Raw genomic sequence first — 17500 nt, forward strand, 5'->3', positions numbered from 1 at the left:
ACTATAAAAACTTTAAACAAAACAAGAGGAAGAGAAATAAGATAGAATAGTGAGGCTGAGTGTACCCTCAAGCAAGAGAACTCTACCCCAAGACAGTGGAAGACCATGGTACAGTTTCATTTATTACTGTTATATCAGCATCTCTTTCAAGGTAACTTTTTCATCTGGAAAGTATAGAAAGTTATATTTTAGTCTGAAAGTATTGAAGGTTATATTTTAGTTTGAAAGTATAGAAAGTTATATCTCAGTCTGAAAGTATTGAAGGTTATATTTTAGTTTGAAAGTATAGAAAATTATATCTCAGTCTGAAAGTATTGAAGGTTATATTTTAGCCTGAAAGTATAGAAAGTTACAATTCAGTCTGAAAGTATTGAAGGTTATATTTTAGTCTGAAAGTATAGAAAGTTACAATTCAGTCTGAAAGTATAGAAAGTTATATTTTAGTCTGAAAGTATAGACTGTTATATTTTGTCTGAAAGTATAGAAAGTTATATTTCAATTAGGAAGTATAGAAAGTTATATTTTAGCCTGAAAGTATAAAGTTATATTTCAGCCCGAAAGTATAGGAAGTTATATTTAAGTCTGATAGTATAGAGTTATATTTTAGCCTTAAAGAAAAGAAAGTTATATTTTATCTGAAAGTATAGAATGTTATATTTTAATTAGGAAGTATAGAAAGTTATATTTTAGCCTGAAAGTATAAAGTTATATTTCAGTCTTAAAGTATAGGAAGCTTTATTTAAGTCTGATAGTATAGAGTTATATTTTAGCCTTAAAGAAAAGAAAGTTATATTTTATCTGAAAGTATAGAAAGTTATATTTTATCTGAAAGTATAGAAAGTTATATTTCAATTAGGAAGTACAGAATGTTATATTCTAGCCCAAAAGTATAAAAAGTTACATTTCAGTCTGAAAGTATAGAAAGTTATATTTCAGTCTGAAAGTATAGAAAGTTATATTTTTGCCTGAAAGTATAAAGTTATATTTCAGTCTGAAAGTATAGAAAGCAATAGTTTCCGGTTATGGAGAGAGAGAGAGAGAGAGAGAGAGAGAGAGAGAGAGAGAGAGAGAGAGAGAGAGAGAGAGATTCATCTTTACTGTCTTCATCACAAACAAGTCTATTATTATTATTATTATTATTATTATTATTATTATTATTATTATTATTATTAGCTAAGCCACAAACCTAGTTGGAAAAGTAAGATGCTATAAGCCCAAGGGCTCCAATATGGAAAAATAGGCCAGTGAGAGAAGGATATAAGAATGGATAAGAAAAGGCAAAATCCCAGAGTTCCAACCAGTTTGAATAAATTTCGTCCCACCTGAGGTAAAAGGAGATTTAAAATACGTCAGAACATGAATTCTTATAAGCAAATTACAAGAGTATTTAAACTCATGACTTAACGTCATATATTTCTTCTGTTGGAAAATGTCCTTTGCTGGTTGTCAATGTGTATGTAATACGTATGTATATATGTGTATGTATAATATATGTATAATTATGAATATATCACTAACGCTCGTGATTTTAATCAATGCGAATATCAATCACACTGGCATTTAATACAGAAATCTGCCTTGGGAATATATATCCACTGGAATTCATTTATGGTAATAGCTTATGGCTGGGCACAGATTCGAACCCCGTGCCACTCAGCCGAAACCATGCCGGCGAGGACTCTACCAGCTGAGCCAACACACGCACGCGCACACACACACAAGCTATTCATTCACCCTTTCAATACATACTTTCCAATTCTCTATCTTCTTCCTTTCATCATCATCATCATCACCATCATCATCATCTCCTCCTACGCCTTTTGACGCAAAGGGTCTCCGTTAGATTTCGCCAGTCGTCTTTATCTTGAGCTTTTAAATCAATGCTTCTCCATTCATCATCTCCTACTTCGCGCTTCCTAGTCCTCAGCCATGTAGGCTTGGGTCTCACAACTCTTCTAGTGCCTTGTGGAGCCCAGCTGAAAGTTTGGTGAATTAATCTCTCGTGGGGAGTGCGAAGAGCATCTACCCCTCATCATGATCTCATACTTATGAATCTATCAAGTCATGAATATGGGTTAGGTAATTATAATTTTTTTCTGCTGAGTTTACTAAACTACTGATCTCATCATACTTTATATTCATTATTCATTTTTCCTCGTGTAGTTTATTCATTTCCGTATTTCCTTTCCTCACGGAGCTATTTTTCCCTGTTGGAGCCCTTGGGCTCGTAGCATCCTGCTTTTCCAAATGGGGTTTTAGCTTGGCTGCTGATAAAAACAACAACAACAACAATAATAATAATAATAATAATAATAATAATAATAATAATAATAATAATAATAATAATAATCCCTCCATTTGTATTCATGTTATTTTTAAAATAGCGAAAAATGCATATCCGGATATAGTATCCGGATCCGGATCATCTTCAAAATTTAATGGGGTCATCCATGACCTCAGATCTATCTGTGGTGAAAATTTCGTCAAAATCCGTCGATTAGATAGATAGATAGATAGATAGATAGATAGATAGACAAAGACAATTCAACAAAGAAATAAACGAATAAAAAAATAAACTGACTCGATTTTATACATCCTTGGCGGAGGTACTACTACTACTACTAGTAGTAGTAGTAGTAGTAGTAGTAGCAGTAGTAGGTTGGCCAGAGCACTAGCCGCCCGTTGAAATACTACTTTTAGAGAGTTACGGGGTACTTTAACAGACCAGACAGTACTGCATTGGATCTTTCTCTCTGGTTTCGGTTCTTTTCCTTTGCCCACACAGACTTCGAATAGTCTGGCCTATTCTTTACAGATTCTCCTCTGTCCTCATACATCTGAAAACACTGAGATTACCAAACAATTCTTCTTCACCCAAGGGGTTAACTACTGCACCTAAATTGTTCAGTGGCTACTTTCCTCTTGGTAAGGGTAGAAGAGACTCGTTAGCAATGGTAAGCAGCTCTTCTAGGAGAAGAACACTCCAAAATCAAAACCATTGTTCTCTAGTCTTGGGTAGTGCCATAGCCTCTGTACCATGGCGTTCCACTGTCTTGGGTTAGAGTTCTCTTGCTAGAGGGTACACTCGGGAACACTGTTCTATCTAGTTTCTCTTCCTCTTGTTTTGTTAAAGGTTTTATAGTTTATATAGGAAATATTTATTTCAATGTTTTTGCTGTTCTTAAAATATTCTATTTTTCCTTGTTTCCTTCCCTCACTGGGCTATTTTCCCTGTTGAAGCCCCTAGGCTTATAGCATCCTGCTTTTCCAACCAGGGTTGTAGTTTAGCATTTACTACTACTACTACTACTAATAATAATGATGATAATGATGATGATGATGATGATGATAATAATAATGATGATGATGATGATGACGATAATAATAATAATAATAATAATAATAATAATAATAATGATAATAATAATGACAGTAATAGTAGTTTCCTCTATCCACTTCAAGAACTTTGCTCTTCGCCAGGCATTTACTGTCCAATAGTTCAAACTTGCAGCAAATATCTTCATGTTGAACAACCTGTCTCTTTATTTGTTTCCTTGTTTCCTTTCCTCTCTGGGCTATTTTACCCTGTTGGAGCCCTTGGGCTCGTAGCATCCTTCTTTTCCAACTTGGTTTGTAGCTTATCTGATAATAATAATAATAATAATAATAATAATAATAATAATAATAATAATAATAGAGCTTCACCCTTCGTCAGGCATTTACCGTTCATACCCACGTTTCCTGACGGGGGAAACCAGGAAAACAAGACTTCATTTGGGTCGTAAAACAACTTTCCAGACTCCGCTAATCTACAATGGAAAGGGAAATTTTTTTTCCCCTCTCCAGAGATTGTAATCCAAAGACGCAGTTCTCTCGGCCAGCTGAGCCTCCCTCCTCAGTGGGTCAGGTATCCCTTTCATTGCCAACTGTGCTCTTTCTCACGTGTTCTGTTGGTTTGAACTGAAAGTTATGTGATGTGACCCCTTTTCCTTGTGTTTCGTCACTTTGGAGATTTTTTGCTGGATGTTTAAGATCTGTAGCTTTAGTTTATGTATTATGTTTGCTTGTGGCTGCTACACACATGTAAAACAGAGTCTGTGCTGTTTCTCACGTGTTCTGTTGGTTTGAACTGAAAGTTATGTGATGTGCCCCTTTTCCTTGTGTTTCGTCACTTTGGACCTTTTATGCCGGGTGTTCAAGATCTGTAGTTTTGATTTATGTATTAATATGTTTGCTTGTGGCTACTACACACATGTAAAACAGAGTCTGTGCTGTTTCTCACGTGTTCTGTTGGTTTGAACTGAAAGTTATGGGATGTGCCCCTTTTCCTTGTGTTTCGTCACTTTGGAGATTTTTTGCTGGATGTTTAAGATCTGTAGCTTTAGTTTATGTATTAATATGTTTGCTTGTGTGGCTGCTGCACATGTAAAAGAGAGACTGATAGTATGATAGACAGACCAGTAAGGGGGCTAGAAAATTATGAAAAATATAAGGTTGTTCAAGGCATGAATTTCAATATGCAATTTTGATTAATGTATTAATATGTTTGTGTGTGGCTACTGCTGATAATGCAGAGAAAGACCTTATGGCAGCAGAGATAAGAGAAAGGGACTATAAAAGTATGAAAAACTAAGATAATTTTTTCTTGACTGCTGATATAACCACAAGAAGTATGCATCAGTAACTTAAGGGGTTATAAAAGTATGAAAAATATAAGGTAATTTTCTATTGACATCTGATATAACGACAAGAAGTGTGCATCAGTAACTTAAGGGGTTATAAAAGTGTGAAAAATATAAGGTAATTTTCTATTGATATCTGATATAACGACAAGAAGTGTGCATCAGTAACTTAAGGGGTTATAAAAGTATGAAAAATATAAGGTAATTTTCTATTGACATCTGATATAACCACAAGAAGTGTGTGTCAGTAACTTAAGGGGTTATAAAAGTATGAAAAATATAAGGTAATTTTCTATTGATATCTGATATAACGACAAGAAGTGTGCATCAGTAACTTAAGGGGTTATAAAAGTATGAAAAATATAAGGTAATTTTCTATTGACATCTGATATAACCACAAGAAGTGTGTGTCAGTAACTTAAGGGGTTATAAAAGTATGAAAAAACTAAAATAATTTTCTCTTGCCATCTAATATAACCACAAGAAGTGTGCATCAGTAACTTAAGGGGTTATAAAAGTATGAAAAATATAAGGTATTTTTCTATTGACATCTGATATAAATGTCAATAACTTGTGTGTCAGTTACTTCCTCCTTTACATAAAGGTCTCATATGCGAAAGGAATGTCTAAAGTTTGACTTCAACTAGAAAAAAAAATTACCAAAAACATCATCATCATATCCTACGCCTATTGACTCAAAGGGCCTCGGTTATATTTCCCCAGTCGTCTCTATCTTGAGCTTTAAATTTAATACTTCTCCATTCATCATCTCCCACTTGGAGCTTCATAGTCCTCAGCCATGTATTCCTGGGTCTTCCAACTCTTCTAGTGCCCAGTGGAGCCCAGCTAAACGTTTGGTGAACTAATCTCTCTTGGGGAGTGCGTAGAGCATACCCAAACCATCTCCATTTACCCCTCATCATAATCTCATCCACATATGGCACTCGAGTAATACAGTTTTTCCAAATTTTTGAAAAGTCCAGGACCAGTTATGGAAATCTTAGAAAACGAAACTTGTTTACTGATGTAAAATTTTAGAAAACGAAACTTTTTTACCGTTGTAAAATTTGATTGATTTTACCGGTCTTAAACTTTACCAATATTTAAAGAAAGTTTTACCAATTTCAGACTGCGATATGTTTTAGGAGATACTAATATCACTTGAATCGTCCCTCTTTTTGACATTTCGTATATTTTAGGCATTGGGCATTTGCTTCTAAACTGCATTATTATTTTACTAACGTTTTAGAGAGAATGGGTACTCAACACCCTTCAGTGTTCCAAAATTGACAATTAATATCATTATTCAGTTATTTTGTGCCTTAGGTAGTGCCATAGCCTCTGTACCATGGTCTTCAACTGTCTTGGGTTAGAGTTCTCTTGCTTTAGAGTACACTCGAGCACACTATTCTATCCGTATTCTTATTCCGTGTCCTGACTGGGCTATTTTCACCGTTGGAGTCATTACCCAGTTATTTTGCGTTCTTTTAGGTAGTGCCATAGCCTCTGTACCATGGTATTCAACTGTCTTGGGTTAGAGTTCTCTTGCTTGAGGGTACACTCGGGCATACTATTCTGTTTTCTTATTTCCTTTCCTCACTGAGATATTTTCCCCGTTGGAGCCCTTGAGCTTACAGTATCCTGCTTTTCCAACTAGGGTTGCAGCGAAACAAGTAATAATGATAATTATATTACTTATGAGAAGGAAAATATAAGACGAATTATGATAGGAATATGGTTAAAAACATTATTATTATTATTATTATTATTATTATTATTATTATTATTATTGTTATTATTATTTGCTAAACTATAACCCTAGTTGGAAAAGCAGGATGATATAAGCCCAGGGGCCTCAACAAGGAAAATAGCCCAGTGAGGAAAAGGAAACGAGGAAAAATAAAACATTTTAAGGACAGTAACTGATCATTTGATGTCAAAATTTATTATTATTATTATTATTATTATTATCATTATTATTATTATTATTATTATTATCTAAGTTACAACCCTAGTTGGAAAAGCAGGATGCTGTAAGCCCAAGGGCTGAAACAGGAAAAATAGCCCAGCGAGGAAAGGAAATTAGGAAATGAATAAAAAATATGAGAATTAATGACAGATCAGTAACAACGTTAAAATAGATCTGTCATATGTAAACATCTGTTTACATCTGCCTATATGCATATATTGTACATATGTGTTACTGTAATATATGATGTAATATATGTATATTTAGTTTTTCTAATGTGTGAGTTTAAGATGGACAATGTGTCAACTATTCTGCACACTAGAACTTACACACATCTAATATATACAACAACAACAACAACAACAACAACCAATACAGCTGTTTCTAGTTCACTGCAGGACACACATCTCAGACATGTCAGTGCATGTCTGGGGTTAGGCCAGTTTTCATCACCACGCTGGTCAGTGCAGATTGGTGATGGTGGGAGATTTTCATCTGGTCGTTCATAACAAACCAACCTAGTATGGGTAGCCCTGACTAGTACAGCTTCGCTGATCATGGCAACATAAATCCTTTCACCACGTCAAGGTATCTCCACTCAGAAAAGATATATATATATATATATATATATATATATATATATATATATATATATATATATATATATATATATATATGTGTGTGTGTGTGTGTGTGTGTGTGTGTGTAAGTGTGCGCGTGCGCGCGCTAGAGCGCCTGGAAATGCGTAGGACAATACGCAACTGAGTTGTAATTAAGAAATCAAATTTGTAATCTATAGCAGAGCAGTCTACACCAACTTCAATTTCGATAATTATGGGGAAAAATACGCGGTTTATACACTTTTTGTATTATATAGAAAATAAAAATATATGAATACGAGTATATAATTAGTAATATGAATCTTTAAGTATTGCTAAAAAAAAAGGTAAGAGAGGTATTAGGTCCTTGGATTTGATACTATAAGCCCAAGGGCTCCAACATGGAAAATAGCCCAGTGAGGACAGGAAATAAGGAAAAAGGTAGAATAGTTTGCCTGAGCATAACCCCAAGCCTCTGTACCATGGTCTTCCACTGTCTTGGGGTAGGAGTTCTCTTGCTTGAGGGTACACTAGGGCACACTATTCTGTCTGTTTCCTTATTTCCTTTCCTCAGTGGGCTATTTTCCTTGGTGGAGTCCTTGGACTTATAGCTGGAAAAACAAGAGAAAGTGAAATAAGATAGAATAGCATGCCCGAGTGTACCCTCAAGCAAGAGAACTCTACCCCAAGAGAATGGAACACCACGGTACAGACTATGGCACTAATCCGAGACCAGAAAACAGTGGTTTGATTTTCTGGACTTACACTCGTCGAAACAGAAGAATAGTTCTGCTCGCAGTGTGTTAATCCATCACAAAGGAAACAGAAAGTTGTTTTTATTTTATCTAACAGAAGCCACTGAAGATTTTTTTTTTTTTATCTAACAGAAGCCACTGAAGAAGAAGAAGAATAAGAAGAAGAGGGTGAAGTTTTGAAGGGTCATTTACGCTCCATAACGGTTATATTAACGGGCTGAAAGCGAAAGTGCTCTCGGCGGGGAAAAAGAAAAAAAAAGACTAACGTCCCAGTACAGGGATTCAGTTGGCCCACTAACCTAAATACTTCCGTTGGCAGACAGCCCGGAGACTTTCCTTTCCAACTCTGCAATTGCACAGGTGGAAAAGGAAAAAAAAATTATATATTTCAAAATGATGTTGCATTCTTTGTGGATGAGTCACGTGTATGGAAAGGTACAGTGCACGAGAAACCGACATACGCACACACAGACATAGAAAGTGTTTCATTATAGATGACGTAAAGGTATTCTGAGAGAGAGAGAGAGAGAGAGAGAGAGAGAGAGAGAGAGAGAGAGAGAGAGAGAGAGAGAGAGAGAGAGAGAGAGAGAATCTTTTAGTATGTGGTCTATCGTAAAACTCCTGTGGTCTCGTTTAGTAACTTTTAGAGAGAGAGAGAGAAAACTGTAGTCTTGTTAAGTAACTGAGAGAGAGAGAGAGAGAGAGAGAGAGAGAGAGAGAGAGAGAGAGAGGAGAGAGAGAGAGAGAGAGAGAACTCCTGTAGTCTTGGTAAGTAACTTTCAGAGAGAGAGAGAGAGAGAGAGAGAGAGAGAGAGAGAGAGAGAACTCCTGTAGTCTCGTTAAGTAACTTTTAGAGAGAGAGAGAGAGAGAGAGAGAGAGAGAGAGAGAGAGAGAGAGAGAGAGAGAGAGAGAGAGAGAGAAGCTATTCCAATACAACTCAACGAAGTTAAATCACCAACGAAAATAATAAGAGAGCATTTATACAGGAGGCAAGGTTGGACAAGAATTTAAGGGTTGGCCACTAGACAAGTGGACATTATAGAATAGGAATGTGTCCGAATGTCCGGATTTATTCCACCGTTCCAAATATGGCGAAGAGTCCACGTGGCACCACACACGAGTTGTAAATAAACACAGAAAGGGCGTGTCTACTTTTTTTATGATCCGATTACCTCTCTCTCTCTCTCTCTCTCTCTCTCTCTCTCCTCTCTCTCTCTCTCTCTCTCTCTCTCTCTCTCTCTTTATCCCCTTCACTAACTTGACCCGGTTGTGATCAGGTTGACATAAGTGTCTGTTTTAATGTTGCTGTTCTTGAAATATTTTATTTTAATTGTCCATTACTTTCCCTTATTTCCTTTCCTCACTGGGCTATTTTTCCACGTTTGAGCCCTTGGGCTTATAGCATTCTGCTTTTCCAACTAGGGTTGTAGCTTAGCTATTAATAATAATAATAATAATAATAATAATAATAATAATAATATAGGCCTATCATTCTATTGAAAAGGCTATGAAACACTACGGCGTTAATTTATATTTGAAATAGTATATTTTTTTGTAGATTTATCATTATCTTAACTTCAATAATTCTCCCTTATAATTCATTTTACAACCGTTAATAACCAATTATTGCGTCACCTTGATCTAATTGTACCATAACTGCGCAGTCCGTTAAAGCAGGAAGCAGTTTCCCTTTTAACCAGAATTTTCTTCTTCTCTCTCTTTCTCTTATTCATGTACAGTGTGGAGCGCCCTAACTTTCACTGCTGGTTCTCTCTCTCTCTCTCTCTCTCTCTCTCTCTCTCTCTCTCTCTCTCTCTCTCTCTCTCTCTCTCAAGTATTTGACATTATATTTTTGTGGTATTTATTTATAACTCGTTTTCGCAAGTGTGCTAACTTTATTTTGGAGGCGAGATAGACCGATTCTCTCTCTCTCTCTCTCTCTCTCTCTCTCTCTCTCTCTCTCTCTCTCTCTCTCTCTCTCTCTCTCTCTCTCTCTCTCTCTCTCTCTCTCTCAAGTATTTGATATTATGATATTATATTTATGAAGTATTTATTTATAACTCATTTTCGCAAGTGTGCTAACTTTGACTGGACTAAGGGAAACATATTTTGGGATTCTCTCTCTCTCTCTCTCTCTCTCTCTCTCTCTCTCTCTCTCTCTCTCTCTCTCTCTCTCTCTCTCTCTCAAGTATTTTATATTATATACCTCTCAAGTATTTTATATTATATATATGTAGTATTTAATTATAATTCCATTTTCGTTGCTAACTTTAACTCGACTATTGGAAATATTATTTTGAGAGCGATCTCTCTCTCTCTCTCTCTCTCTCTCTCTCTCTCTCTCTCTCTCTCTCTCCACTAACGTTTCCTAGCCTGTCTTCCATTGAATCATCATCACTTATTTTTCCTTAAACTTGTTATATCTCTCGCTAATTATATCCTGCCAAACCTACGATATAGCCTATACGATTAGACACTTTCATTTATAGCTGTAAGGTTTAAAGGTCGCTCATCAAGCTAAGACCAGGGAGGGCCAGACAATGGCTGCTGATGACTCAGCAGGTAGAACTATAGACTCACTAAACTCACAAGGATGGTGAGGTTACAGACACTACTAGAACTTGGCTAAGGAGTCATGAAAATTATCTTTTTCATATTTACTAGACCGATAGATGAGTCACATGTCCATGAAACTCATAAAAACAGGAACCATTGTTCTCTAGTCTTGGGTCGTGCCATAGCCTCTGTACCATAGTCTTCCACCGTCTTGGGTTAGAGTTCTCTTGCTTGAGGGTACACTCGGGCACACTATTGTTAATTTCTCTTTCTCTTGTTTTGTTGAAGTTTTTATAGTTTATATAATATATATTTATTTTAATATTGTTACTGTTCTTGAAATATCTTATTTTTCCTTGCTTTCTTTCCTCACTGGGCTATTTTCCCTGTTGGAGCCCTAGGCCTTCCAGCATCCTGCTTTTTCCAACTAGGGTTGTAGCTCAGCAAGCAATAATAGGAATAAAATATATGATACACAAATCAGATATGATTTTCTATCCTCAGATTGAATATTCAATTTCCCAACTTTCAACATTCACTCGTAATAGATTAATAATACATTAACATTTATAATAAATTTATTTGTATGACTAGAGTATTTCTCTTTCGCTTTTGCCTAAATAGGAAAATGGAATTCTCCATTTAGAAGGAATTAAGTTAATTAATATTGTCTGGCTGCAATGGGTTTTAATATATATTGCACTATAAAAGGCGTTATTAAATGCAAACGTGGTTGGTCTGAGCTGCCAGTTATATTCCTGCTTTATTTGAGTGTGCAAAGAAAACTTGTATCCTTTGTGTATATAATACACTGTATATATACTATATATATGTATGTATGTATATATATACAGTATATATATATATATATATATATATATATATATATATATATATATATATATATATATATATTGTATATATTAAAATATTTTATTCTAGCTGTTCATTACTTCTTATATCGTTTATCTATTTCCTTATTTCCTTTCCTCACTGGGCTATTTTTCCTTGTTGGGGCCCTTGGGTTTATAGCATCTTGCTTTTCCAACTAGGGTTGTAGCTTACCTAGTAATAATATAGTAGTAATAATAGTAATAATATTACTATATAATATATATATATATATATATATATATATATATATATATATGTGCAGTAAAACCCCAGGTTACGTGTAACTTTGATTGAGACCAAATTGGAATACGAGCATAAATTTTCAATAAAATGTGTATTGGTTTACGTGTGTTACATGAACCTACAAGCAGAAATTTTATGCCGTATGAGCATTTTTCGTGGACAAGTACTGAAAAGACTATCAAACGATGGGAGGGAAGCATTCACGCCCAGCCCATAGGCCACTCAGGCAGCGTTCATGTCGTATTAACATGATTTACAACAATGCGATGGCTCATTTTAAAGGCCACTCATGAATGGTAGGGGCAAGGGACAGTAACATTACCCTATTGAACAGCATAATGCCCTAGAAACTGACCATATACACTTATGATCAGCACCCAAGAGCCCTCTCCACCCGAGCTAGGACCAAGGAGGGCCAGGCAATGGTTGCTGATGACTAAGCAGATAGATCTATAGGCTCCCCCAAGCACCCATCCTTAGCTCACAAGGATGGTGGGGATGCAGCGACCAAAGGAACTAACAAGTTTTAAGGAGATGCCAAAAGCAGCGTCTGTAGATAGGTTCCTTGTCAAAAGTGAGCGTAAAAGTGTAGATAAAGACGACAAAGTGTCCTGAAAGATTAACAAGTGCTTCAATTAGTGATGGTGAATGTTTTTTAAAAGATAAAACTCCTGATATTTTATCAAGCAGTAACTTCCTCCTCCTCTCCTGTCTCACCCACTACTGTTACGACTCTGCTGAAAGTTAAAGCGCAAGTTAATTTGTCAAAATTTTATATTTATTCACTTATGATATTAGGGGTTATATTTTGTACAAGAATTACCATTACAAAACCATTAGAAATTAGTGCATATGTGTATTTATGGATATGTGATTAATTAGTCTGGAAAATTCCCACCCCTTTAATGATAATACTACTAATAATAATAATATTAATAATGGGTACTAAAAATCCACACTTAATGATAATAATAATGTTTAGAACATATCGAGTGAGTTTCCTTTACTTCATAAGGAAAATATTCTATTTGGATACGAACATTATAAGGTGCAAGGGCACTCTAAGAATTATGTAAACTCATGACCCAAGGTACTACTGTGTGTGTATATATATATATATATATATATATATATATAAAATGTCTTTTGTTCTTTAGTATTTTATTTTCCTTGTGGTTATATTAACCTTATTATTACTAGTTAACCTACAACCCTAGTTGAAAAAGCAGGATGCTTTCAGTCCAAGGTCTCCAACAGGGAAAATAGCTCAGTGGGGAAATAATGAAACATATAGAATAGTTTGCCTGAATGTACCTTTAAGCAAGAGAATACATTGAGAATGCATTGTATACCACTTTTTATTTCCCATGATATTAGACACACATACACCTGTTATATACCTCCTCGTATTGACTAACTTTTCAATGTCCTCTCACAAGTAATAGTTCATTCGGGATTAGGGCTGTGGCTACGTCACAGAATGGAATCATTACAAACTTTAATCAGGTTCTGACAAGATCTATAAACATAGGTACAGTCCAAACATACTCTTAAAATTAAGATTAAATCTGATCAAGTTCTGATGATATTTATAAACATAGGAACAGTCCAAACATACTCTTAAAATTAAGATTAAATTTGATCAAGTTCTGATGATATTTATAAACATAGGTACAGTCCAAACATACTCTTAAAATTAAGATTAGATTTGATCAAGTTCTGATGATATTTATAAACATAGGAACATTCCAAACATACTCTCAATATTAAGATTAAATTTGATCAAGTTCTGATGATATTTATAAACATAGGAACATTCCAAACATACTCTCAATGTTAAGATTAAATTTGATCAAGTTCTGATGATATTTATAAACATAGGAACATTCCAAACATACTCTCAATATTAAGATTAAATTTGATCAAGTTCTGATGATATTTATAAACATAGGAACATTCCAAACATACTCTCAAAATTAAGATTAAATTTGATCAAGTTCTGATGATATTTATAAACATAGGAACATTCCAAACATACTCTCAAAATTAAGATTAAATTTGATCAAGTTCTGATGATATTTATAAACATAGGAACATTCCAAACATACTCTCAATGTTAAGATTAAATTTGATCAAGTTCTGATGATATTTATAAACATAGGAACATTCCAAACATACTCTCAATATTAAGATTAAATTTGATCAAGTTCTGATGATATTTATAAACATAGGAACATTCCAAACATACTCTCAAAATTAAGATTAAATTTGATCAAGTTCTGATGATATTTATAAACATAGGAACATTCCAAACATACTCTCAATATTAAGATTAAATTTGATCAATTTCTGATGATATTTGTAAACATAGGAACATTCCAAACATACTCTCAAAATTAAGATTAAATTTGATCAAGTTCTGATGATATTTATAAACATAGGAACATTCCAAACATACTCTCAATATTAAGATTAAATTTGATCAAGTTCTGATGATATTTATAAACATAGGAACATTCCAAACATACTCTCAAAATTAAGATGAAAGTTTATCAAGTTCTGGTGATATTTATAAACATAGGAACATTCCAAACATACTCTCAAAATTAAGATTAAATTTGATCAAGTTCTGATGATATTTATAAACATAGGTACAGTCCAAACATACTCTTAAAATTAAGATTAAATCTGATCAAGTTCTGATGATATTTATAAACATAGGAACAGTCCAAACATACTCTTAAAATTAAGATTAGATTTGATCAAGTTCTGATGATATTTATAAACATAGGAACATTCCAAACATACTCTCAATATTAAGATTAAATTTGATCAAGTTCTGATGATATTTATAAACATAGGAACATTCCAAACATACTCTCAAAATTAAGATTAAATTTGATCAAGTTCTGATGATATTTATAAACATAGGAACATTCCAAACATACTCTCAAAATTAAGATTAAATTTGATCAAGTTCTGATGATATTTATAAACATAGGAACATTCCAAACATACTCTCAATGTTAAGATTAAATTTGATCAAGTTCTGATGATATTTATAAACATAGGAACATTCCAAACATACTCTCAATATTAAGATTAAATTTGATCAAGTTCTGATGATATTTATAAACATAGGAACATTCCAAACATACTCTCAAAATTAAGATTAAATTTGATCAAGTTCTGATGATATTTATAAACATAGGAACATTCCAAACATACTCTCAATATCAAGATTAAATTTGATCAAGTTCTGATGATATTTGTAAACATAGGAACATTCCAAACATACTCTCAAAATTAAGATTAAATTTGATCAAGTTCTGATGATATTTATAAACATAGGAACATTCCAAACATACTCTCAATATCAAGATTAAATTTGATCAAGTTCTGATGATATTTATAAACATAGGAACATTCCAAACATACTCTCAAAATTAAGATGAAAGTTTATCAAGTTCTGGTGATATTTATAAACATAGGAACATTCCAAACATACTCTCAAAATTAAGATTAAATTTGATCAAGTTCTGATGATATTTATAAACATAGGTACAGTCCAAACATACTCTCAAAATTAAGATTAAATTTGATCAAGTTCTGATGATATTTATAAACATAGGAACATTCCAAACATACTCTCAAAATTAAGATTAAATTTGATCAAGTTCTGATGATATTTATAAACATAGGAACATTCCAAACATACTCTCAAAATTAAGATTAAATTTGATCAAGTTCTGATGATATTTATAAACATAGGAACATTCCAAACATACTCTCAATATTAAGATTAAATTTGATCAAGTTCTGATGATATTTATAAACATAGGAACATTCCAAACATACTCTCAAAATTAAGATGAAAGTTTATCAAGTTCTGGTGATATTTATAAACATAGGAACATTCCAAACATACTCTCAAAATTAAGATTAAATTTGATCAAGTTCTGATGATATTTATAAACATAGGAACAGTCCAAACATACTCTCAATATTAAGATTAAATTTGATCAAGTTCTGATGATATTTATAAACATAGGAACATTCCAAACATACTCTCAAAATTAAGATGAAAGTTTATCAAGTTCTGGTGATATTTATAAACATAGGAACATTCCAAACATACTCTCAAAATTAAGATTAAATTTGATCAAGTTCTGGTGATATTTATAAACATAGGAACATTCCAAACATACTCTCAAAATTAAGATTAAATTTGATCAAGTTCTGGTGATATTTATAAACATAGGAACATTCCAAACATACTCTCAAAATTAAGATTAAATTTGATCAAGTTCTGGTGATATTTATAAACATAGGAACATTCCAAACATACTCTCAAAATTAAGATGAAAGTTTATCAAGTTCTGACGATATTTATAAACATAGGAACATTCCAAACACACTCTCAATGTTAAGATTAAATTTGATCAAGTTCTGGTGATATTTATAAACATAGGAACATTCCAAACATACTCTCAAAATTAAGATTAAATTTGATCAAGTTCTGATGATATTTATAAACATAGGAACATTCCAAACATACTCTCAAAATTAAGATTAGATTTGATCAAGTTCTGGTGATATCTATAAACATAGGAACATTCCAAACATACTCTCAATATTAAGATTAAATTTGATCAAGTTCTGGTGATATTTATAAACATAGGAACATTCCAAACATACTCTCAAAATTAAGATGAAAGTTTATCAAGTTCTGACGATATCTATAAACTTAGGAACAGCCCAAACATCCTCTCAAAATTAAGATTAAATTTGATCAAGTTCTGACGAGATCTATAAACATAGGAACAGTACAAAACATAGGAACTACTCAAACACACTCTCAAAATTAAGATTAAATTTGATCAAGTTCTGATGATATTTATAAACATAGGAACAGTCCAAAAATGCTCTCAAAATTAAAATGAATTCTTATACCAACAGGGACACAAGCCCGCCGCTTTTCGGCATCGAGGAGTGCCGAAGTTTCCAGGTACCGCCACGAAGGCTACCCGAAATTCCCTCTGGATGTGCAGCCCTTGCCCTTACCTTCTAGAAGCTTTTTTCCCTGCGGTCTAAAAGTGTCGCCCAGAATAGTCGGGGGAAGTGTTTCTGCCTATGGCGATCATCCTTGGATGGTAATTATTTTTTTTTAACTAAGGTGAATTTACTTTGTATGTCATCATCATTATCATCATCTCCTACGCCTATTGACGCAAAGGGCCTAGGTCAGATTTTGCCAGTCGTCTCTATCTTGAGCTTTTAAATCAATACTTCTCCATTCATCATTTCCCGAATTCACATTGTATATCATCATCACCATCATCATCATCATCATCATCATCTCCTCCTACACCAATTGACGCAAAGGGCCTCGGTCAGATTTTGCCAGTCGTCTCTATCTTGAGCTTTTAAATCAATACTTCTCCATTCATCATTTCCCGAATTCACATTGTATATCATCATCACCATCATCATCATCATCATCATCATCTCCTCCTACACCAATTGACGCAAAGGGCCTAGGTCAGATTTTTCCAGTCGTCTCTATCTTGAGCTTTTAAATCAATACTTCTCCATTCATCATTTCCCGAATTTACATTGTATATCATCATCACCATCATCATCATCATCATCATCATCTCCTCCTACACCAATTGACGCAAAGGGCCTCGGTCAGATTTTGCCAGTCGTCTCTATCTTGAGCTTTTAAATCAATACTCCTTCATTCATCATTTCCCGAATTTACATTGTATATCATATCATCATCATCTCCTCCTACACCA

General features: G+C 33.7%; 1 protein-coding gene across 2 annotated transcripts in view; it reads left to right on the forward strand.

Annotated features, from left to right (window-relative positions):
* LOC137629446 (prostasin-like) overlaps positions 1–17500 on the forward strand; it is a 40051-nt gene that overhangs the window by 11478 nt on the left and 11073 nt on the right. For both annotated transcript variants that reach the window (XM_068360756.1, XM_068360761.1), the window contains exon 2: positions 16659–16852. In XM_068360756.1, the coding sequence (XP_068216857.1) occupies positions 16659–16852 (194 nt within the window). The remainder of the gene's footprint in view (positions 1–16658; positions 16853–17500) is intronic.

The sequence above is a fragment of the Palaemon carinicauda genome, chromosome 2 (assembly GCF_036898095.1).
Source record: "Palaemon carinicauda isolate YSFRI2023 chromosome 2, ASM3689809v2, whole genome shotgun sequence".
In the NCBI taxonomy this organism is placed as follows: Eukaryota; Metazoa; Arthropoda; class Malacostraca; order Decapoda; family Palaemonidae; genus Palaemon; species Palaemon carinicauda.